The sequence below is a fragment of the Mesoplodon densirostris genome, chromosome 12 (assembly GCF_025265405.1).
Source record: "Mesoplodon densirostris isolate mMesDen1 chromosome 12, mMesDen1 primary haplotype, whole genome shotgun sequence".
Taxonomy (NCBI): domain Eukaryota; kingdom Metazoa; phylum Chordata; class Mammalia; order Artiodactyla; family Ziphiidae; genus Mesoplodon; species Mesoplodon densirostris.
Window position 1 is genome coordinate 25,668,143 of NC_082672.1, and position 24,037 is coordinate 25,692,179.

Here is a 24,037-nt window from a genome sequence, read left to right on the forward strand (position 1 = left end):
TACTCTAAATAATACTGTTCATGAAAAATAACTACCAAAAGAAGTGGTTCAAAATATCATACTCAAATTTTTCTTACTGTCTATTTCACATAATTGAGCATAGGTGATAAAGTTTAAAAGTTAGGAAGAGCTTTATGGGTCATCATAGTTCATCCTCCCATCATCCATGACAGATAATCATTCTGCTCCTTACTGGATCTTCTGCAACAGAAAATAACATGCTGTCTGTCTTTGCCAGGGCAGATTGGAACTCCTGGTGTTTTAAGTCCAGTCTCACTTTTCCATACTACTATTGATGGTGTTTTGGAGTACTGACAACCACAGGAATTTATCATCCTCAACTTCTGTAGCACAAATCCATTCACGTTTTGGACCTTGAAGAATAAATGCATTCTTGATATCTATAAAAAAAAATAATTTGAGGTACACTAATTAGCTTTGCAGGTAAAAATCAAAAAGAGAAAATGTTTTAAAATGCAAGTCATCTTGAAGAAATTTTTGAAAAAAAGATTCAAACAAATACAAATCCAGTTTAGAAAATGACTTCCTAAATTACTGAATTATTCAAATATAGTCTAAAATAGTCTTGTCTTTACATTATAATTGTTTAATTATAATTAGCAATTATTTTTAAAGACTAAGTGATAGACAATGCAATGTTCTTTAATTCCAGAACGTACTGGAACCAGTAAAGGTCTTTACTAAGAGTTAACTGTAGATAAGAAATGCTGAGAGCTAGACCTAGGCCACCTTGGTATGAGGCCAGGACGGAATTAAGCCAGCGACTTAGCTGAATGCCCACTTTTAGCTAACATCATGATGTTCTGATATAGAGCATAACTGATTAAGGGGAGGTGAAAGGAGACATGTCATACATGTTATGGGTAACTGACCCTTCTTAGCTGAGTTTGTCTTCTAGGTGAAATATTTATTCCCACATTTAGTGTTCATTTTTTCTCATCCTCAGATTTTAAATGGGGCTGAAGCTAATGGGAAGCAGACCTTTTTAGATAAGTTCCTTCTCTAAGACCTTGGTTCTGGCTTTAACCTTAAGTCCTACCTTCACATGCAGTGAAGAATATTGGAATGAGAGGTGTTACATTCAGATTGCCTGGCCTAACAGAAATATAGGAAAGAGATACGGATCCTTTTAAGATTGGGAAGTAGAATGTAAGATAAAAACTAAAAATAGGTACAGTAGGTTTAAGTAGGATTTCTTTTTGTAACAAATGATATTTCTGTTGAGATTATTATGAATGAAATGTTTGTTATTAAACATCCTTTGCAAATCGATCCTTTATAGAAGAACTCTTAAATATGAACTTACGGAAGAAAAGGTACAGTCAAATCTGCAAAAATCACTTGGTCCTAGTAGAATGGAAAAGTACTAGATAAAAACCTAAAATTGTAACATCCTCAAGCAAAATAGAGTAGTGGTTAAGGACTCCAGCTGTCCTGTCAGACTACTTCAAAGAATCCTTCACAATGATGTAGGGTTGTGTCTCCCTTTGTGATTTTTGAAAGCTGTTTTCTTAATGTTTAGGGTGTGTCTCTGACAATGCCAGCATTCCTTTCTTTTGCTATTTTAGAGGTAGATGAAAGTTTACATTAATGAGACTCTAGAAGTATTTGAGAAATTATTTGCAAGCTGTCGAATTCCAATTCTTGTCCTGCTTTTCTATTTTAATAGTTAATATGTTTTATATAATGTAGCTTTCTAAAGGTATTTAACTCTTAGGAGGAAAAGAATACATACATTTGGAATCTGGAATAGCTTCTATGAGTAGTCTATGAAGGGCCACTGATGCAATGAACTGGTAGGTTGATTTTGAAGTCCTTTCAAACGGAGTATGAGATGTGCCCCCACTAGAAACAAGCAGTGCATCGTTGAAGAGGAAAAGACTGAGATCACAGGTATGTTCATAGAGCCTGGGTTAAAAAAGAGAAGGAGCAGTTTTAGAAGTTTTACATACGTGTTTTGTTACACAGTTCACCATCTTTACACTGATAAGCTGATAGTCAAGGTTCTTCCCTACCTCAGACCTTTTGAATGGCTTATTGAAGTTCTCCATATATTTTTCTCCTGGTGTGAATAGTCCCTCTGTCTCTCAGACCAGTCATGTGGGTGGGCCTCAAGGTTCCTGGTGAAATGGTTTGAGTTTATCCATTGGACAAGTATCCAATCAATGCAGGAAAAATGAACACTGCACTTTCCCAACTTGATGACATGAATCAGGTTAAAGCTGTGTTTTTAAAGTTTTGTCAAAAGGTTGATGTTTCGTGTTTGATGTATTTAGGCAATCTGGGGAAAATATGTTTTCATTGAGTTTGGTTTCATCTTTAAGGGTAACACGTTGGGTTAGAAAAAAAGCACAAGAATCAGTAAGGTGCAAGGTGTCTTAAGTAGGAAGCAGGGGAAAGAAAAGCATTCGCTAAGTAGGAAATAGGGATTTTTCTAATTTTGATTGGAGGAAAATTGATAAGTATGAAAAGCTGGAATTAAGTAGCTCTTCATTTCCACAGGGGTTGCTTCCATGGTCAACGGTAGGCATGTTTATCAACAGGCAAAATATTGTGTCCCCAACCTCCATCTAGTATCTTCTGTTGGTGGACCCAGGTCACAGTGTTTAGTAGGTTTCACTGTACTCTAGTATGGGTTATCTCATGTCAGTACTCAATGGAGCATCAAGTGATGTGCTAGGGAGGAGCTTCGGAGAGCCCCACTGAGGCGCCCCCCCCCATCTCCACCCCTCACCAGGAATGGCCAAGTGCAGCAAGCTCATTATTTTGATGGAGGATGACTGAAAAAATGTTTTGCTGAGAAGCATCAAGCAACCCGCAGGAAGTTACTCTGAGGAAGTGAGTCAATTTACTGGCTTATTCAGAGGCATTGTCTTATTTTTTATCTTCATCATCTTTGTTTAATTTTTAAGTTGTTGATTTAGATCCACATAAAGTTTTATAGCAATGCTAAAGTAACAGTATATACTATGAGCTTTTTTCGTGCCCCGTTCTTTTGTTTCACTTTTTGCTTGGTTCACTCCTCCCTCCACTCAGGTCACCTAAGTTACCAAACTAGTGCACACTTTCCACTTTTCTTTAACCTGCCCAAGTAGTCACTCACAGATGTACCTGTATATACATCTATTAACAGGTAGGGTGCCATTGTTTGAAGTATTATTCCAGAATTTTTTCTTGATTTTCTCATCAATGGAAATCAAGTTCTTTTTAATGACTAAGTGATAATAGTGTGGATGAACCATGATTTATCCGACTCTTCCCCGTTTGATGGGCATTTGCTTTGTTGTCCCTCCTTCCCTCCCTCTCTCTCTTCCTCCTTTCATTTGTTCTTTCTTAATTGCCACTGTGAGCAATGTTGGGATAAATCGATTTCCTTACATACAAACAAATTCCTTACATGTGCTGTTATTTCTGTCAGGATTCCCAAGGGTAGGATTGACTGGCCAAATGGCATATATATTTTTATCAAAGACTTCCAGATTGTTCTCAATAAAAGCTGCTATAATTCACATTTAGAATCCACTTTATATTGTAATGGCTCTGACATATATAGTACAAACTTTACTGTGCATCTGAATTACCCAGAGATTTTATTAAGATGCAAATTCTGATTCGGCAGAGCTAGACGAGCCTGAGATTCTGCCTTTCTAACAGCTCCTGGGTGATGCTGATATGCCGACCGCACTTTGACTAGTGAGGCACTTAGGTTGTTTATTTACTACAGTCATGCGTGTGACGTAGACAAAGGACTAGATCGGGAGTTAATCATTTTTAAGGAGTGCTATACTTCAGGTTCAGCTCTTTGGAGAGTGTTAGGAAATACAGGTCACGTTAGGTGTGTGGATAGATAGAAATGCAGTGGTCATCCAACCACTGGAGCTAACTCCCTTTTTCAAACATTTCCTTCCCACCTCTGTGATTATGATTTCGGCTGGAAGGAGTGGGATGCTTCATATTTACTCATAGTTTATAAGGAATAATGTTCTAGATCAATTTGATAGTTTATTCTGAGAATAATGCAGCACATAGAGCTAGGGATGAGGGAGAGGGGAAGCAAGAAAGATGGGGTGCGTTTAAATCGGTGTGTGGTGGGCTGTATATGGTGAATGGCCACTTTAAATAGGCAAAAGAACTTCACCTGTATTCTTGACCCTTTCTTGGCAATATTTTTACTACTGATAAGAATCATCATACCATTTTAGGAAAATGTTCAAAGCTATAATAAAACTTTGCCGTTCTATCTGAATGACTAGGGAATGTGCCTACAAGAGTATTTTGAAGAAGTAGCTTTGAAAGGGGTGTTTGCTTGGTAAACAGATGTTTGGTTTTTTTCCTTTGGAAGGGACAGCATTGAAAGTAGAGGTAAATGAAGGAGAATTCTAGTTTTGTGACCCACTTGGACTGGGTGGGTGGATGGCCCAGAGGAGGGAAGGAGCAGGCACATTAACTTGAGCTTGGAGTTGAGGCCACTTGTAATCTGAGGACATGAGAAGGGAAAGATAAACGCACAAAGAGGTTTTTATTATTTTAATCTGATTAGGAAAGTGCTATTTAAATTATATATAAATGAATTTTACCTACAATAAAGCTTTCTGAAAGCCATTTACACCCCCCCCCACCCCAAGATCTCCAGTAATTTTCATCCAGAGACAAAAAAACAACAGAATCTTTTTTTAAAAAACTTAATTCTGCACGTGTAAAAAATAATTTTGCCCTTCATACTGACATAATGGAGCAACTGAAATGGGAACTCTAGATCCTACTAGAGTTTCATAAAGCTGCTTCTGCTCACATTCAAAAGAACCAACTCCAAGGTTAGAGTTCTTTCCTTGAACTTGGATAGGATTTCTTTGCTAATTCACAAATAGGCTCAATGACTCAGCCAACCATAGTTTAAATTCTTAACACCATTCGAGAAGTGTTTTGTTGTTTAATTACTACATTAGCCAGACCAAGAGACAAAGTACCCAACTTCCATAAATACATAAAACTTTGAAAGTAATTTTCAGAGCACAACCTCTGGCATGAACAGACAACAGTAGGTCATTGGTTCTGTGAGTTGACCTGAGCCAAAACTCTGAATGGTGGATCATTGTGGCTTTTTGGGTTGCCAGGATAAAAGTCAATTCAGAGCCAGAGTCCAGTATCCCTGAGAAGTCTGGGTATTTCTCCTTCCCCAGTGTCTAGTTGCCCTGGTAAATGACTGTAGGTCCCTTTGGGTAAGTCAAAAGGAATGTTAACAGTATGCATGCTCGGTAGTGTAGTAGTGTTTTTCCTCAAGAGGACTCTGGGGTCTGAGAAGTGGATGGCTCTACTTGGTGATGTAAAGCCATGCCTGTATTCACCAGTCTTGGAGGGCTCCACTTTTGCATCTTTGGCGACACCCCCATTAGAAGGAGAACAAAAATAAACAAAAATGCTAAAAATCAGCAAGCTTAAAGTCACATAGATGAAAATTGGTGTTTCTGAAAAAAACAATAATATAAAAATTCCAAGGTACATAATGTATTATAAAAGCTTAACAAACCCAGAACTCTGAGAGCCATATCCAGAGAGGGACAAATGCCTCCAGATTTCCTAACTCTAAAATGACTGTGACTTCATCTCTACCCCAGAGCAAATTTTTTCATTTATAGTACAAATATTTACTTGTTCTTTTTGTGTCACCGCTCTTGTTTGTTGGTAATTTGTTTAGTACTTGTTGCTATGTTGGTGAGTTTATTATGAGGAAGTCTCAGTTCATCTTTCCACCTGCTGGTCTAATCAGTGGATAGAACACTGAGACCTGGTTTTGAATTCTAAACAAGCACTTATTAGTAATGTGACCTCAGACAACTTAAGTCCAGATTCCCACGCCTAACATGGTTCCATTCCTACCTTCCTCACCAAATGATTGTAAAGAGTATATCAAATGAGAGAAGTTAAAATATGTGGTAAACTATAAAGCTTTAGACTCGTGTGCAAAAATATAAGCAGACTTTCCTCTAAGTAGAAATCCTTGATAGAAATAGTGGAAATGTCATTTCTTGAGTTTCATATGACTTCCTAAAATGACAGAAATCAAGGTTTCAGCCTAAATGTTCTGTGATAACTTTTGGAATATGAACCTTTTTTTGCATTTACTTAATTTAAATATTAATGTAAAATTACATTTGTATTTATTGCTTGGCAAATCACTGAGATAGTGCCTACTTAAACATAAATGTACCTTGTAATTAGAGTGTAAAATAATGTAGTATTCCCCTGTTTTCCTGAAACTCTCAAATGTACTGTTGTCCAAATACTAAAGCAGAAGTCTAAATTCTAATATTTGAGACTTCTGGTTGGACGTGTAAAGAGCTTGGAAGTCATCACTTCCATCGCACAACAAAAAGGAAGCTGAAAACTCAGAATCAACAATTCTTCTTCGATCCATCGAAGAAGTGAGGTTATAAAGTAGATTACCACCCCAAAGCTGAAGAGACAAGCTGATACGTAGAATCACAGCTTACTGGAAGCAGAAACTGCCTGCTGGAGCCAGCATCAGGTAAGAATATTAAAGGGTAGTTGACTAATTGCTAGAGCCTGAGTGTGAACTAGTTCAAGAGATTACGAATTCCTGGAGGCCTAGCACTGGCCCACGCCACACCCCCACACCCTTGCATGAGTTTAAAACTTGCAGGAGTTTTACCTCCAGGAGCCTCACCAGGTTCTCACTGTGAAACTCAGAAAAATACCCTCATTCTTCCCATGGGGAGGGAGAAAGTAACCATTTGAAACATGTCCACAGAGTCCTATTCTATTCTCTTAACAAAGGCCTGCCTTCAAGGGAAACAATTTTACCAGAATCTAACCAACATGAGGAAAGGGAAATACCCAACCCCACAGCTACCTCTAACCTTCCTGTCTCATCTTAGAGGTGACTAACAATAATAATAATAATAATATAATAAAATAAAAGTAAAAAAGCTGATAGACACTTGTAAAGGTCATAGCCCAGGGGTACAGTCTCACTAAAAACCTGAGACCTAATGATAGGACATACATCTCTTCCGTTCCCCTCACATCTTCCTACCACATCAACAGGACTCCTTATAATAACAAGGTATTATAGCTGAAAAGGACTGCAAGGTTCAAATCCTATTTAAGGAATATCTAGGAAAACCCAAAGACAACAGGGGAGACAAAAATGAAAATTTTAGCCTCTGACACCGCAGCTACAACAAACGGTAAATACAGGCTAACATTTAGCCAGATAAATGTAAAACCTCATACTAAAGACCTATTGACCTCATTGCCTTTCATCCAATACATCATGTCTAGCTTTCAACAAAAAAATTATAAGGCATGCTAAGAGGCAGGAAAACACAGTCTGATAAGACATGGCAAGCATCAGAACCAGACTCGGATATGGTAGAAATGTTGTTAAAATTATCAGACCAGGGACTTTAAAATAACTAAGATAAGCTAAGTTAAGAAAAAGTGGACAACATGTAAGTACAGATGGATAATATAAACAGAGAGACGGAAATTCCAAGAAAGAATTAAAAAGAAATTCTAGAAATCAAAAACACCATAATAGAAAGGAATAATGCCTTTGATGGGCTCATCAGCAGACTGGACATAGCCATGGAGAGAATCAGTGAACCTGAAATACATCAATAGAAAACAAAAGAGTAAAAAAGAAGGGAACAGAATATCCAAAAGATGTGGGACAATTACAGTGGGTGTATAAATGTCTAATGGGAATATCAGATGGAGAAGTAAAAGGATGAAACCGAAGAAATAGTTGAAGTAATAATGGCTGAGAATTTTCCAAAATTATTGACAAGCACTAAACCATAGGTCCAGGAAGCTTAGAGAATACCAAGAAGGATAAATCCCCCCAAATCTATACATATCACATACAAATTGGAGAAAATCAAAGAGAAAGATAAAATCTTGAAAGTATCCAGAGACAACAATGAAAAACAAAACAAAATGAAACATCTTTCTTATAGAGGAACAAAGGTAACTATTACACTGGACGTCTCTTTGGAAACCATGCAAGCAAGAAGAGGGGGGAGTGAAATAAGTGTTGAAAGAAAAAAACCACCAAACTAGAATTCTGTAGCCAGAAAAAGTATCCTTCAAAAGTGAGGGAGAGGGGACTTCCCTGGTGGCGCAATGGTTAAGAATCTGCCTGCCAATGCAGGAGACATGGGTTCGAGCCCTGGTTTAGGAAGATCCCACATGCCGCAGAGCAACTAAGCCTGTGTGCCACAACTACTGAGCCTGCGCTCTAGAGCCCTTGAGCCACAGCTACTGAGCCCATGCACTGCAACTACTGAAACCCATGTGCCTAGAGCCCGTGCTCCACAACAAGAGAAGCCACCACAGTGAGAAGCCCACACACCAACAAAGAGTAGCCTCCACTCGCTGCAACTACAGAGAGCCCGCACCCAGCAACAAAGACCCAACGCAGCCAAAAATTAATTAATTAATTAAATTTTTTTAAGTGAAGGAGAGGGACTTCCTCCTGGCGGTCCAGTGGTTAAGACTTCACCTTCCAATGCAGGGGGTGCAGGTTTGATCCCTGGTTGGGGAGCTAAGATCCTACGTGCCTCACAGCAAAACCAAAAAAACCATAAAACATAAGCAATATTGTAACAAATTCAATAAAGACTTTTAAAATGGTCCACATTAAAAAAAAAAAAAAATCTAGGGCTTCCCTGGTGGCACAGTGGTTAAGAGTCCGCCTTCCAGTGCAAGGGACACGGGTTCGTGCCCCGGTCTGGGAGAATCCCACATGTGGAGCGGCTGGGCCCGTGAGCCATGGCCGCTGAGCCTGCGCATCTGGAGCCTGTGCTCTGCGACGGGAGAGGCCACGGCAGCGAGACGCCCGCGTACCACAAAAAAAAAAAAAAAAAATCTAAAAAGAGAAGTGAAGGAGAAATAAAGACATTCTCAGACAAACAAACATTGAAGGAATTCATTGCCAACAGATCTACCTACCCAGCAAGAAATGTTAAAAGAAGTTATTCAGAGAAAAGGTAAATTATGTAAGTCAGAAACTTGGACTTACGTAAAGGAAGAGTGTTTGAGAATGAATATATGAAAGTAAAATAAATTCTAATAATAAAGAACTGGAATAATCCCTAGCATGTCTCCTACTACACCAGTGTGTTTAGAATTGCTGGTTTGACAGCTAGTTTCCTTCCACCATTGTAGCTCATTTCTATTGCTACTAACCAAAAACAACAAAACAAAACAACGCTGTGACAATGAGAAAAGTGACACGACTGTGTGATTTGATTTTCATTTAATATCCACTCGAGGTGGGGATCGAGGTGAAGGAACTGGAAGGGACTGGTTTCTTCCAACCTCCCCCATCCCCCGCCACTGCCACCACCCTGCCCTGGGCCTTTGGGAAACATTCACTGAAATATTCATTGAAATAACAGGCAAACTAATTTTCATTTCTTTTATTGCAGTTAATTCCTCTCCATTTGGTTGCTCTTTGTTGAGTTATTATCTTTGCCATTAATATTGAAAACATAGATTGGCAAACAATTTTCTAAAGCAGGAATTGAAAAACTATGGCCCCACCCCTTGTCTTCTGTAAATAAAGTTTTATTGGAACACAGCTACACTCATTCACTTAGGTATTGTATTGTTTTTGAAGATTGTATTATTCATTATGTATTGTATTTATGTAGCTGCTTTTGTGCTACAACAGCAAAGTTAGGTAGTTGCCACAGAGATCATTCAGCAAGAAAGACCTAGAATACTTACCATCTGCCCCTTTACAGAAAAAGGTTGCCCATCCTTGTTCTAAAGGAGGAAAGGGAATGCTAGCACCCTCTCGTCACAAAAGTTCCTATACTGTGAGCACTGTACAAACTAGGTATGTGAGACCTCAATACCATGGTGGTCTTAGGGTGAGACCTTCTGAATACTGACCTCAGTAACTAACTGCGGATAATCAACTGGTCTTCTCTTTCTCAGAGTTGAGCGGATCATCCATGTGATACCCCGCAACACTTGGCTCTCCTCGCAGTAGGAAAGTGACCAAACTTCAGAATTCCTCTTTCAGTGGAGTTAGTGGTCCCGGCAATGACAATTTAGTTTCTTCCATTCTACCCAGTAGCTGCCTGGTATGCGAGTAAGGTGATAAAGCACCTTACATCGTCTCAGAGAGGGGTGTGTGTGTAACTTTTTAGTTCAACACAAATATTTATCGTAAATTTACAATATGACAGACATTGTACTGGATTCTGGGTACAAGATAAATATGACACAGTCGCAGCCATAGGATAGTTAAATATTTACCTTAAAGGGAAACTTAGTTTCTCATCACAGCAGTGAAGTTGGGCTACATCTTGGACCCTAATCAGATATCTGTTTAGTTCTGATAGAGTCTATGAAATAAAAAGCAAAATTAGAAATATATAAATTTTTAGAAAATAATTTCCACTACTGAAGAATGCTTTTATATCCCAGAAGATGTAAGTGTTGAGTAGAACTCAGTTCAATTATGAAAAAGCATTGTTTGTGAAACAGTGAAAACTGTATTTGAGGGTGTAGTCTAATTTTTAAACTACTGAAAACATTGTTTTATTATAAATGCTTTCCTAGCATCAAAAATAAGGTGGGGGTGGGGTGAGTCAGAAGGGATCTATGGAGAAAAGGAGGTGAATGAAATGTTACAAATTAAGAAGTCAGGCCCTTTTACTGATCTAGCCATGGAGATGATCACTTGATGTGTATAGTGATCCAAAGGTAAAGTTCTGTGGGCTCTGTGAGTTCCAAGATTTTGGATTTTCTGTAATCCGATCAACTCCACGTCTTTCCCTATCAAAATGTGCAGATCTAAATTAGGCCCAAACAACTCCACCTTGCTTCCCCAGTTTGAGCAAATAACAATAACACTACCAGTCAATTGATATTTTAATTCAATATAATTCATATAGTGAACTCCTAGTATATGCTGAACACTAGAAGACAAGTAAATCATAGTTCATACCTGATGGAGCTCCCGATCTTGTGAATAAAGGACTGAAGGAAAACGTGGCAGAGCCCTTCAGGGTGCTGCAGAACACCTAGGAAGGGGCAGCTCACACTGGAGACGCTGTGGGATACTTTACAAGGCAGACGAAGATTGAAATGGATCTTAAAAGGATGAACAGCAGTTTATCCAGTGGAGTAGTAAAAGAAGGCAATTTCTGAGAAGGAAGAGCATGGGAAAAGCACAAATGTGTGAAGAGAGGCTCACGCTATTAAAGAACTGTGAGTAGATTTGTGTGGTTTGATCATAAGGTGGTAGGCAAGGCAGTGAGAAGGAAGGTAGAATGGGACCAGATGATATCCCATAGGTAACAGCCAGCAGAAGACTTCTAGGATTCCCGCCGATGTCCTCAGTGGGCAGAATCCTGCACCAGATACTATGTGCAGGGAGATATAAAACAGTAAAGACACAGCCCCATTCCTCAAAGGGGGTCATGATCACAGTAGTCCCAAGAAAGGGGCTAAGACTGCAGAGAAGTTACGGGATGGGGTCAAGACCACTTGTGCCTCTGCTCATCTAGCATGCTTGCCGATAACAGGGATGTGGAATATGAGAGCTTGGCAGCCCCTGGCACACAGCAGGCACTCAATGGATGTTAGCTGAATCAAAATCTGTATGTCTCCTTTTTGCCAGTGACTTGAGGTTATAATTCATGAGCATGAGACGGAGCAAGTGCATCAGAATACAGACCGGGCACCCACAGATGATTCTCTCTATGTCTGACAGCTGATCTTTCATAGTGATGTTCTGCTTCATCTAGAAAACAAGGTGATTTTAGGGAAACTGAAATTGTGATATTTTTATACATAAAAAATAGATTTAAATATTTTATGGCACTTGATAAGGGCACAGTATTTTCATAAACTATTATAAGAATCTCCATTTCCTGTACCCAAAATGTTTTAAAACAATGAGGTTAGCGACAACACTGTATTCAAAAATTTCTTCTGGGCATAATGCACTATCATTTACATTCAGCCCAGACTCCCATGCAGTGTGCACGCCACAGTGATATTTCCAGAATGATGGTACTGTACTCCAGGATGCTGAATTCCTGCAAAATATAGTTGTGAGTGCTGTACTTACTCAAGCAGGAAAGTTAACTAATACACGAAAAAGTACTTTCAGAAACAAAGGGTTTTACTCTTTTTCTTTTCTTTTAGTTATCTAGAAAAATCACCCAAATACTCCATCCTTTTAAACTTTTATATCAATAAAGATTTTACTGTACTTCTACAGGTCTCTGAAAACATTGTCTCATGTGATTTGGTTTAGAATAGGTGCCCTCCGAGCTCAAAATCACTGAATACAATGATTTCACATTAAAAGGATGAAAGACTTTGAAGTAAAGAATACCCCAGGAGGATAAGGTATTTCAGGATCTTTGAGTTAAGAGTACACAAAAGCACTGTAACATTTTTAAAGGACACAGGCTCTTAGCAGCAGCCAACCTGATCTATGTAACCTTTGTATTTTTTGATTACTTCAATTGCAGTGGTCAAGTCCCATGGTCAACATGTTCTGCAGGAGTGTGAAGCCTCAGAGCATAGAGAAGATGAATATATTCTCCAGACCTTCGGGATGGGTACAAAAGCAGCTCCGGAAGGCTGTATGAGGCACAGACAAGGGAGCCCTGGTCTCTTTCTGACGGCCAGAGAACTCCCATACTTGGGGTGCCCCGGCTGTTCTCTCCCTCAGAGCTTACCTCAGCATCTTTGTAACAATGGTCTTATCAGGCCTCTTCAGGAAAGCTCGGATTGCTGGTATCATTTCTCTGCACTAAAGGTGAGCATTATATTGTCAAAACTCTATAAGACAGTTTTAAAGCATTCTATTCCACCAGGCAAGCACCATCTGTGAAGCACTCAAAAGCAGAAAGGCAACATCTACATCTAATCACAGTATTATTAACATGATAGGTGCCTACTGATATCCTAAATATACTGTTTTAATTATACCATAAACCTAACCCTATTCATTGAACTTAATAAGTATAGAAAACTGAAAATGGGCTTTGCGTGCAGGTAGGCCTGGATTAGAATTAGAATTCTAATTTAAGTCTATCTAATTCTATGTGACTTTGTCAAGTTACTTAACTTCTCTGAGCCTCAGTTTTCTCATGGATATCATATCTAACCTTGCAGTGAGTGGGGAGGGGGCGAATCCTATCCGTAAAGTGCCTGTCACACAATAAAGGTCATTTCCTAATAGTAAGACACTATTAATGGGTTCACCTGTAATACTGCTGTTAAGCATGTTTTCCACAGCAACATTAAAAAGGGGCTCCACTGTACGTAATATCTGTTTTTAAATGTATTATTCATCACCATTACAGCCCCCAGGAAGTTACCTCATTTTTCTCAGATGGCAGTAATGCTAATTTCTAGAAGTCAAATAGTCACTGATTTCAGAAATGTTAAGAGCTAACATTTATTGCGTGCTTACTTATATGCACCCCCATGCTAGTGACATAGATACATTATTATCCATAACTATAAAAATGTTGGCACAAATTTGCCTGTGATAATATGTGATGCTTTGTTCCAATTCTTGTCCTAAAAGTCCGTTCTATGAAACTGATTTATTCATGCAACTTTCACATAATCGAGTTGTCCTGCAGTGTTTAAACTCCCCAGGTGGGGCAGGAAGGACAGCAAGGGGCAATGTCTGAGGTCAGGAATCGTCCAGAGACCTCCCAGCCCCGGGCTTTCCCTTCAGGGCCTCAGTGCAGACAGGTAGACATGGCCACAGTGGACGTGGGGACAGTGGCAGAGTGCACCACCACGTCACAGGGTGCCTCTCCTGCTACCCTTTTGATGTAAACTGAGGAGGGAAGAGAGGTATCCTACTGCCATCAGAGGAAATCCCAACAAGAGCAGCAAGGGGCATAGACGGGAGCTGCATATTCCCGCTCAGACAGTGGATGGCAAGAGTCACAACAGGGACGACTGTTCATAATGCACTCACTCGGGAATGTAAGACAAAGGAACTCCTTATTCCATCGTGAGATTTCACACATTGAGCGTTTTTATTCCAATGTGTGGGTTATGAATTCCTTTTCTCCATGAGAGAGCTGGACTCGCCAAGGCCGCCCAGGGCTGTAGTGGCAGCATGGAATCAGGGTTACCAGTCTTGCTTCTGCCTCATTGTGAAGCACGTTCCTGTAACCGAGCCCCAGGGTAACTGGGACAGGTGGGAGTCTGGCAGTTTGCATGAGGATTAGTTCAGTCCCACAACCAGTTCCAGGGTGCTGCTGCGTCAAGCACTGTGCCAGCCCGTAGCGACACAAAATTAGGTAAGTCAGGGTCCCCGTCCTCAAGGAGCTCACAGTAAACCAGAGAAGATCTGGAAGCCAAGAGTAGAGAAGAAGTCTTTCCTGGTAATTCTAGTCCTTCAGGTTACACATGAAACTTCCTCTCAAGCTCAGAAGGGCTACTAAGTGCCTGGACGGTCACTCAATCTTTTACCTTCTCCATAGTTTTCAGAATAACAGGGTAATTGTTGAAGAAATTGGTGTATATGTTCAACTGGCTTCCAAACTTTATGAATATTTCACCCACGCAGTGAGCTGGGCCCCATTCCTGTAGTCTGTCTCTCAAGTCATCTAGAAACCACCTGCAATATGAGGAAAGCCTGGCCATGAAATATTGGCCAGTGACAACCTATAAACTTAAAAAATAAATTCATGGTCAGTTGTTTAGGGCAGGGCTTTTGTCAAATCCTTTTGTCTTGACACTGAGTGGTTCAGATTTGACAGGAAAGGAGGAGATGGGAAGTGAGGAAGCAGGTTGAGTCAGGTGGTCTTCCACCGAAGACCTTCCACTAGTTTCCACCGAAACTCAGGCTGTTCTTTCCGTGTTTAGGGAAAAGTACCTGTGAACCCACCACTCCTGGGTAATTAGGTTGCCAGGTGGTCTATATTTCTATATATCAAAGTCCTGTTTTTGTAATGCAGAGGGAAAAGCCATACACTGGTGTAAAGAAATCCCACATCCTGATATTAACTGTGCTATGTTTATGTATGGAGAAATTAATTTTCCTTACTGGGACTAGGTAATTCTTTTCCTTATATTTGTACTTTTGAAAAGTTGTAAAATTAGTATCTTTACAATAGAAAACAGTTACAGTATTCAATTTTTTAAAATCTAATGGTCTTGTAATATTTGAGCCTAGAACGATTAAAACTCCTAGAACACAATATCCTCTTTCCCCTCCAGCACTAGGTCAGCCCCACACTGCCCCAAATAAAATAGGACAATACTAACGTGTAATGCCATGTGATCTTCACCTGAAACGTCAACCCTGATTTCATGAACTAAAATTAAAATGTAAAAGTAATTTAAGAGAAAAATCAGACAACTCATTCTGCTTGAAATACTATAAGCACTGTTCTTGGTTAAGTTTTATCTTTCAAACACATGGTCTGTATATAATGCCTATTTAGACATATCCAATGAGTTAAAAAATACATCTATATCCCACTTGGCAGTTGGTTTACAGCCCACATTATATTTTATGTGTATTTACATATTTTTAAAATACTGGAGTTATCTAAAATTTATCATCATTTTGACTTAAGGTTTCAGCTGTCAAAACTTCTGTTGTTGTCTTAAAACCATTGTCAGGTATTATTACCAATAGTCGGATGAGATTCTATCGTAATGACTGCACTATGTAAATGCCCTCCTCCTTGGTGGTTCCTGGGGGTGGGTTTGGGGATGAGTGAGCGCGGGGCCAGCAAGGTCCGCGGCGGCACCGTCCACTGTAGGCGGACCGGTCCTGGGTGTTGTGTGACTGGGAAAGAGCCTTGGGGGCTGAGCTCCGCGCTGCAGGGTTCAAGATTCTCTCTTTGCCTGCTGTCTAACCTTAGGGAAATCCTTTAAGTTTTCTGACTTTACTTCTTCCTCTACAAAACGTGGGTCCTAACACCTGACTTACAGGATTCTGAGGTTGAAACATGATAATAAATGTGGATGTGTGTTGCAGAAATGCTAGACGGCACGCATGCACTGTGTGTTACTGTCGCACAGGACCAAGCCTCTGCCTGTCTGCACCTGCTTCACCCACTACTACCCTTTCTAAACGGAAAGACAGAACCCTAAAAGTTATACTGATTATACTCAGCGTTTGAAGTCAGACCACAGCTGATGGGCCGGTTAAACACTGTGAACCTTCACGCCCATGTACCATTTCTTTAAATGCCGTCCTAGTGTCCTATCAGAAAAGCAAGGAGTAGCACAGAGATGGCTCTTGCCGAGATGTTACACGTCCATCCTCTTGGCTCAACTTCTTTTTAGAGCAGGATTTATTCAAAAGAAAAATCTACTGGCTGGATTTCCCCCAGTTATATTTGGAGGGTTCTTTCCCCTAAGAGAAACCTTCAAGAAAAAAGGAAGAACGAACCAGAATAAACGTTGAAGCTTTTTTTTTTTTTTTTTTTGGTCAGGAGCAAAACAAATAGAAAATTCTTATTATGTGATAATTGGCTTACCAACTCAACCAGCAACTCAAACTTTGGACCGTTTTTGCTGAGGCTTGATTTTGTGTCCTGAGGATTATCTTCTATAACATTTCTTTCCTGAGGATTAAATGCAGACTTGGTTATCTGGGGCGGGCCCTGGGTGTCTAACTGCCCAGTCAGCGCCAAGCCCCCTGAGGCTTCAGAAGCTCTGCCCTGCAGCCATAACCATAGTGGCCCTGAGACACAATGAATTAAGCACTCGACAAATTTGATGCCTCTCTTTTAAACTTTACGTTAAAAAAAATAATAACCTTTTGCTTCCTAGGAACTGCATGATAGTTGAGAAACTAAATTCAGTGCAGCTCCCATTCCCCTGGAGTCAGGAGAGTGATTCTGCTCTTGAGCTGCTCCTCCCTGGTGCCTGGGACCAGGCCTCTGCCTCAGCTCTGCCCTGTCACCAGGTAGCAGAGTACAAACAAGTTATCTTGCTTTTAAGCCGCCAGAAGCAAAAGCTCACAGTACTTTATAAAATTCACCTCTTTGTTCACCTCGTGAAAAAGCGTCAGAAATAATTCACATGCCATTTCTAGATCTGTTTCCACATTAACTATGGCTTATTCTTTCTTCACTTTGCCTTGTTAGTTGTTCTTTTGGCTTCCATATAATTTAGCACATTAAAAAAAAAAAGCCCCCCCCCTTCGGCCTGCAGCATCCCAGGGTCCACCCCAGCACTGGTCCCAGGTTTGTGCTGAGGCGTATGATAACTAATGGCCACTACTGCTGCCCTTGCTAGTCAAAGATGAAACTACCTATAGCAACCCATTGATATGTAGGAGGGAGACTGAAAGAAAAACAGCAATTTATAAGCAAGACTCCTTTTGCCTTACTCTACTCAGGCAAAAACAAGTTTTTATTTTGTACCTGCAGCCATCCCTTATGGCTGCCTGAAGCCTTTGTATAAGAGCCCTGGTCCTGGAACTGCACGCAGCCAGCCAGCGCCTGAGCCTGAGCGCTTGCACAGCTGCCCCACAGAGCCTTTCTGCCATGTCCTTTGTCTTCCTCATTTGGGGCTGACCCATAGCGGCCTGGCATGTATTTATACTTAAATCTACTTTGAATTTTGACACAATAATTTCTATGCATGGAACACTCTCTTCTTTCAAAATAAATTATAGTGCTGATAATTTATATGGAGAAATGATAACTTCAACCAGTCAGGGTGACACCCGTAGTTGTGTAGGTAGACGTGGTTGCAGGCGTAAAATGAAAATGAAACTCAACTTGCCTGGCCGAGGTTAAGAGAACCCAAGCGGTACAGATCGGATTGTGGATCCCACAGACGAGGGAGGCCCCCTTATCTGGGATATCATCTTTTTGTACAGGCTCCCATGAGTGCTCAGGCATTAAACTTCAGGAGTGGACTCCTAGACGACCCTGGCTATCCTAGAACCTGCTTGCTCATACTGGGGCTTTGTTTCACCTCTGGCTCAGCAACAGCTTTTTAAATTTTTTATTTATTTACTTTTTGGCCATGCTGAGTGTCTTGCAGGATCTTAGTTCCCTGACCAGGGATCGAACCTGGGCCTCCTGCAGTGGCAGTGCAGGGTCCTAACCACTGGACCGCCAGGGAATTTCCAGCAACAGCTATTTTTTAAATGTAAATTTTTCTCTGTGGCTAGGAAATCAATTTGACACAGTAATTGTGTTTGAACCTAAAAACAGTGAGTTCTCTCATTTTATATTATCCGTCTAATTATTAGGATTTTTAGAGTCTATTTTTTGGTTAAGATACCATCCCCTCTTTGTTTTTAGGGATGAATTTGGATTAAGTAACAGGGGCAGCAAATTTTGCACTTTTTTTGTGTGTGGTAGGCGGGCCTCTCACTGTTGTGGCCTCTCCCATTGCGGAGCACAGGCTCCGGATGCGCAGGCTCAGCGGCCATGGCTCACGGGCCCAGCCGCTCTGCGGCATGTGGGATCTTCCCGGACTGGGGCACGAACCCGTGTCCCCTGCATCGGCAGGCAGACTCTCAACCACTGCACCACCAGGGAATCCCTGCACATTTTTAAGAAAACAATTATTTGGAGTTGCTGGGCCTTTGCCTTGGCTCTGTCCATGACCCGTAAGGGAGACCCTGGATCACATGTTAGGAATTTTCCTCTAGGGTCTTAGTTATTGCTAACATCCTAGTTATTGCTGGTGCTTCTCCCAGAAAACACTTGGCTGCCTGAATTAGGGACCAGAAATAGTTGTGAAAATGACAGGTACAACTATGTCATATGTCATTGTCAAGAACAACTATGATTCTTGCTGTGACTCATCACTGTGGTTGTATAGTATCAGTGTAAACACTATAGGCATATCAAGGCCAGGAGTTAACTACTGACTGGGCAGCAAGATGATAGATAGATAGATAGGTAGATAGATAGATAGAGTGAGTGAGCTATATATGTATCTATCTATATGTATATACATGTGTGTGTGTGTGTGTGTGTATTTGGTCCTGGATTTGGCAGACAAGCCCTCTTACACAAGCCCCTGTGGAAGGGTCTTTAAAACAATTGTCTTAGAAGAAGGCATTACTTTCCACTCCTATGGCTGAGAGTCTGTGTGCTCTTCTGGACGATTATCTACACTTTTAAAAATAAACCCCAAGGTGTGGAGATACTCAGCTTCTCTATTTTATCTGAATTCAGCACCTACGTTTAATCTGTGGTTTTCCTTCCTAGGGTCCCCAAATTTGTTTCATGGGCATCATGCACAAGCTCTCAAGTGTATAACAGAGAACCAAATAAGAATCTAACACCTATTTTTTTCTGATTTGATTTTGAAAAAGGAAGATATCAAAGACATTCCTAGGCATTAAGGTGTTTCACATCTCTGTAGTTTTATTACAGGCAGACGATGTAACAAGAGCAGGCCTGATTTCCAGCATGGAGGCAACTTTAAGCCCAAACTTTCTGCATCATTTTATTAAAGTGATTAGATGATTAGGTTGAAAAGACTTAATTCAGTGTGGGGTTTTTTTTTGGCAGTAGAAAGAATGAAAGTATCCTTGAGAGGAAATGTTCTAGGTGACCATTCTTTTAGGGGTCAGAGATTCCAGAAATTGTTCTCAACAATAGTAAGGTCTTTCAGATGTAAAATGAACACTTCACAAGAAGAGGCACTTATAGTTTTGTCCCTTTTGCTTTCTTCAAGCTATCCTGCTCCAAAGAGGGGCATTTCTGGGGCCTGTATGTCCATGGTTGAGGGTGACAGCTTCATTCTTAGGAATAAATGTTGATGGAAGAACTTCAGTAAGGTTTCCAGGGAGTCAGGAATGACCCAGATGTGGTAAGGACTTTGGAATAATTTGGAACCTGTGTGATGTGGTTACATGTTGATTATTCCCTTTAGTGAACCAAGGGGAAATGAGTGGTACTGGAGCCCTGGGTGCTATTTTTCAAAGGTTTTCACAGGCTGAAGGAGGGATGGAGACTACATCCACCTTTCTGGGAGAATAATCCCCAGAAATCTCAAAGAAATAGTGGCCACCATAACAAGGCAAAAGGTCTCTGAGAAGCAGAAAGAGCATCTCGATTAGATGCTGGCCCTTGTGCCCCACCCCTTCCTGTGCATTCTGCTAAGAGGCATTAATCATGCTGTGCCATCTATGTATGTGTCAGTCTTATCCACCTCAAAGGCAGAGGCTGTGTCTTATTTTATGTCTATCCCCAGGGCTAGCACTGTGCCTAGCACATGATTGGTTCCTATAAGTGTTTAGGGAACCGCACTGAGAAGCTGGGGACTTGACCTCTGCCTGAGAAGTGGTTTGTGATGGTTAATTTTATATGCCAACTTGACCAGCCCACAGAGTGCCCAAATGTTGGCCAAACATTATCCTGGGTATGTCTGCTAAGATGTTTTTGGATGAGATTAACATTTAAATCAGGAGACTGACTAAAGCAGATTGTCCTCTCTAACGTGGATGGGCCTCATCCAATCAGTTGAAGGCCTGAATGGAACAAAAAGGCTGACCCTCTTGCAAGTAAGAGAAAATTCCTCCTACCTGATAGCCTTCAGACTGGGACATTGGCTTTTCCCTGCCTTTGTATTTTAACTGAAACATCAGCTCTTCCTGGGTCTCTAGCCTGCCTTGCCTTTGGACTGGAGCTATTCCGTTAGCTCTCCTAGTCTCCAGCTCACTGACTCACGCTGCAGATCTTAGAACTTGGCAGCCTCCATAACTGCATGAGCCAATTCCTTATAACAAATCTCTTTCTCTATATATACACTCACATCCTATTGGTTCTGCTTCTCTGGAGAACCCTGATGAATACATGGTCCATGAGCGTTTCCTGAAGAGAGAGATTTCGGGGTGGGGCATCAGGGAAGCAGGGCTCTGACCTCTAAAGGGTTAGATGTCCCTGCGAATGTGTTTATTAAGACTCCTCTCGGGGAGGATGCTTGTGGTTGGGAAGAATAAGCCACTTCAAGGGGAGGAGGGGCCGCTAAGGCGCACAGTCTGCTAATGACAGAGGGTGGGAGCTGAATAACTGCAGGCCTTTCGTTCTGCTGAGCAAGTCTGGCAGAGGGGATGCTGCCTCCAGCGGTCCACCCTGTTTGCCCCTCCCTGTACTGTGCTGTCCTCTAAAGCCAGGTGGACAAAGACTTCCAGAATATCAGGTTAATTGGGCAACACACAATTTGCCTGCTGGGGGAACTCACAAGTCTATTCCTCCTAACACTGTCCGTGGTGACTTTGTGTTGGGGGTGGCATCCAAGCCTTCAGTCATCACAGATAGGTGCTTTTTCAATGGGCATGAAATGACATTTTCATAGAAATCAGCTCTCTGAATGATGATGCAATTTTCAGTGTTTCCTGAATCCAGATTATTTCACTTAACCAAGAATGTACGGATTCTGAATATAGTACTGGCAAAAAGAACTAGCTTCAAACCCACTTTTTTACTTTTATGAATTTGAATCTCAGCTTAAATTAAAAAAAAAAAAAAGAAGAAGAACCATTTTTAGTTTCACCAAAAAAGTATCCTGGGCCACAGATGAAAAAAAAATTTTTTTAGGTTATGTTGGGCAGAATGCGAGTATCCAGTTCTTCCCCCAAAAGCCAACTATTTTTACCCCCGTCAGTGTGATGCCACGTATGCTTGTAAGTGGCTTAGATGTTACTCACATTGTGAAACTACAAAGCATACTTTTTTAATAATAATCCATGAAAAGGAAGTTCTTACGAGAAATGACAAGGTGAAAGCTTTCCAGGTAGAATTATCATTTTTGTTTATGAATTTCTTAAGCACATGTGTCTAACTGTACAGTGAAGCAATGGCATAAAAATGCAGCAGAAACTTTACCTTCATGAGTAAATTGCATGTTGCCTTTGGGTCACATTTTGTCAGAATAACATTTCCTTCAAAGTCTTTGCTCTTTTTACTACATTTCTTCAGCAGAAAATATGACAAAAATTCCAGAGGGTTGTCCTAAAAAATCCCCCCCCAAGAAAATTTCTATTTCAAATACAGGTCAACAAAAGTGCAGCAGAAAACACAGTTTTTAAGTAGCGTTTTCATCTCTCTACCTAATTAATTTGCAAGTCCAGAAAACAAAGTAACTGTTATTCAATTAGAGTCAGTAAATGGAGCTTTCCAGTTAATCTTGGTTCTCAGCTTATGGTCACAGTTCAGTTAGGATGCCAAGATCTTGTGGGAGGGTCTCAAGATCTTCAGAATCAAAGTGGCCCACACTTTTTAGCCAGATGAGGAAAGGGGACAGGACAACTCTTATGTCTTACAGGAAAAAGAAGGTCTGGGGGAGAGGCTCCAGCAGCAAAATTCCCGGGGAAAACACCCTGTGAGACTCCCAAATTTGGTTGCCTCTCTGACTGTAGGTTTGAGCACCACCAGAATTATATCATACAAGGTTATATATATATATATTTTTTTTTAATTTTTTTGCGGTACGTGGGCCTCCCACTGTTGTGGCCTCTCCCGTTGCGGAGCACAGGCTCCGGACGCACAGGCTCAGCGGCCATGGCTCACAGGCCCAGCCTCTCCACAGCATGTGGGATCTTCCCGGACCGGGGCACGAACCCGTGTCCCCTGCATCGGCAGGCAGACTCTCAACCACTGCGCCACCAGGGAAGCCCCTGTTTGTTTTTAAATACTTCATTTTAAAGAACTGACTGGTTTAGATGAAGATCTAAAGTTGAGACAGGAAATTGTTTCCAAAAGACTTTATTGTGATAATTGGATCATGAGTATGACGTGTAAATGAGAAAACACATTCAGTGATGTCCAGTAGGCTTGTCCATGGAGCCCATCACCAAATTAAATATTTTAGATAGAAAATAAGTAGAACTTAATTATAGAACAATTTAAGTCATGGGTGCTGTGGTCTAAGAGATGCTTAATTGGGACGTTGGCAATTAACTTTTAGAGCAAATTGTAGAGGGAAAAGGACCGAACTCTCTGGCTTAGCAAACAGTGAATTTTGCCTAGGTAAACAATTGACTGACACAGAATTAATAAGATGGTAAAATTTGAACCCAGGAACTAGCTTCAGCATTTTGAAGATGAATATATTTTTTCTTAGTGGATATTCATGATATTTTGAAAGGAGATATGAAAAAGGGAATAAAATTTTACCAAAGATGCTTAAGAGTCAACTTTTACTTGTGCATTCCTACACTTGTATTCACTGTGGACGTGTAACAAGCTTCAAAATTAAGCTGCAACAGAAGTAGCAAGAGTTCTTACCTGTCATCCTGCCACTTATGTTCTTCTGCAACTCCTTGAAGAGAGGACTCCTTGTTGCCTTACTGATTTCAAGGTGTCTTCCAGGAAGTCGGTGAGGCTGGACCATGTCTGCAGCTTTGATTCACTGAAGTATGTGGAAGGGGGCGCCCTTTCCCACTGTCATCCCAGCCAGTCACTAAGAACTGACATTATTTTCTCCTTTTAGCATCGCAGGCTTAAGCTCAGATGAAAGAATTCTTCCTGTTTACAGTATGAAAAAAAACTTAATTGCGTTTATATCAGCCTTATTATCCTTTCTCATGAGAAGACTAAGATAAACACCCATAGTCTGCTTTCAAAGGTAAAATTAGACACGCAAAAAGAATGCAATGAATAATTTCAAATGCCTATCTACTCTTTGATGGATAAGGCTGACATGTTATACTGTATTTGAAATCAAAAATTAAATAGCTGCTGGATTTTTGCATCAGAAAGCAGAATAGACATCCAAATAAGGATATACAGTTGTATGTTTACATCCTAAAAATAAAAATACAGGAAAACCCCACTCTGCCTGGTTTCCCCATCGTGTCATCCAAAGTCATCCCCATTGTAGCCAAGCCTGTATCTTGTTTACATCGTGTCAAGCTACTCTTTCTCCACAAATATCTCTACAAGACTGTACTGGGTGCTTAAGAAAGTTCCTCTCCTTGAAAATCAGTGACTGAATGATACAAGGCCAAGTGAAATTTGATTTTCTGTCCTAAATGGACAGTTTGATTCTTCTCCCCACA

At 40.6% G+C, this 24,037-nt stretch overlaps 1 protein-coding gene and 1 non-coding gene across 2 annotated transcripts in view; both read right to left on the reverse strand.

The window, feature by feature from the left end:
• Positions 1 to 273: 273 nt before the first annotated feature.
• ECT2L (epithelial cell transforming 2 like) overlaps positions 274 to 24,037 on the reverse strand; it is a 56,528-nt gene continuing 32,764 nt past the window's right edge. Inside the window, 13 exon segments of the mRNA XM_060114524.1 lie at positions 274 to 401; positions 1,757 to 1,929; positions 10,312 to 10,400; positions 11,738 to 11,803; positions 12,499 to 12,551; positions 12,554 to 12,654; positions 12,753 to 12,826; positions 14,515 to 14,709; positions 16,539 to 16,721; positions 17,430 to 17,616; positions 21,220 to 21,373; positions 23,265 to 23,315; positions 23,318 to 23,446. Coding sequence (XP_059970507.1) covers positions 274 to 401; positions 1,757 to 1,929; positions 10,312 to 10,400; positions 11,738 to 11,803; positions 12,499 to 12,551; positions 12,554 to 12,654; positions 12,753 to 12,826; positions 14,515 to 14,709; positions 16,539 to 16,721; positions 17,430 to 17,616; positions 21,220 to 21,373; positions 23,265 to 23,315; positions 23,318 to 23,446 — 1,583 coding nt within the window.
• Positions 18,066 to 18,138, reverse strand: TRNAG-GCC (transfer RNA glycine (anticodon GCC)). Its single transcript has one exon. It is a non-coding gene; the product is annotated as a tRNA-Gly (tRNA).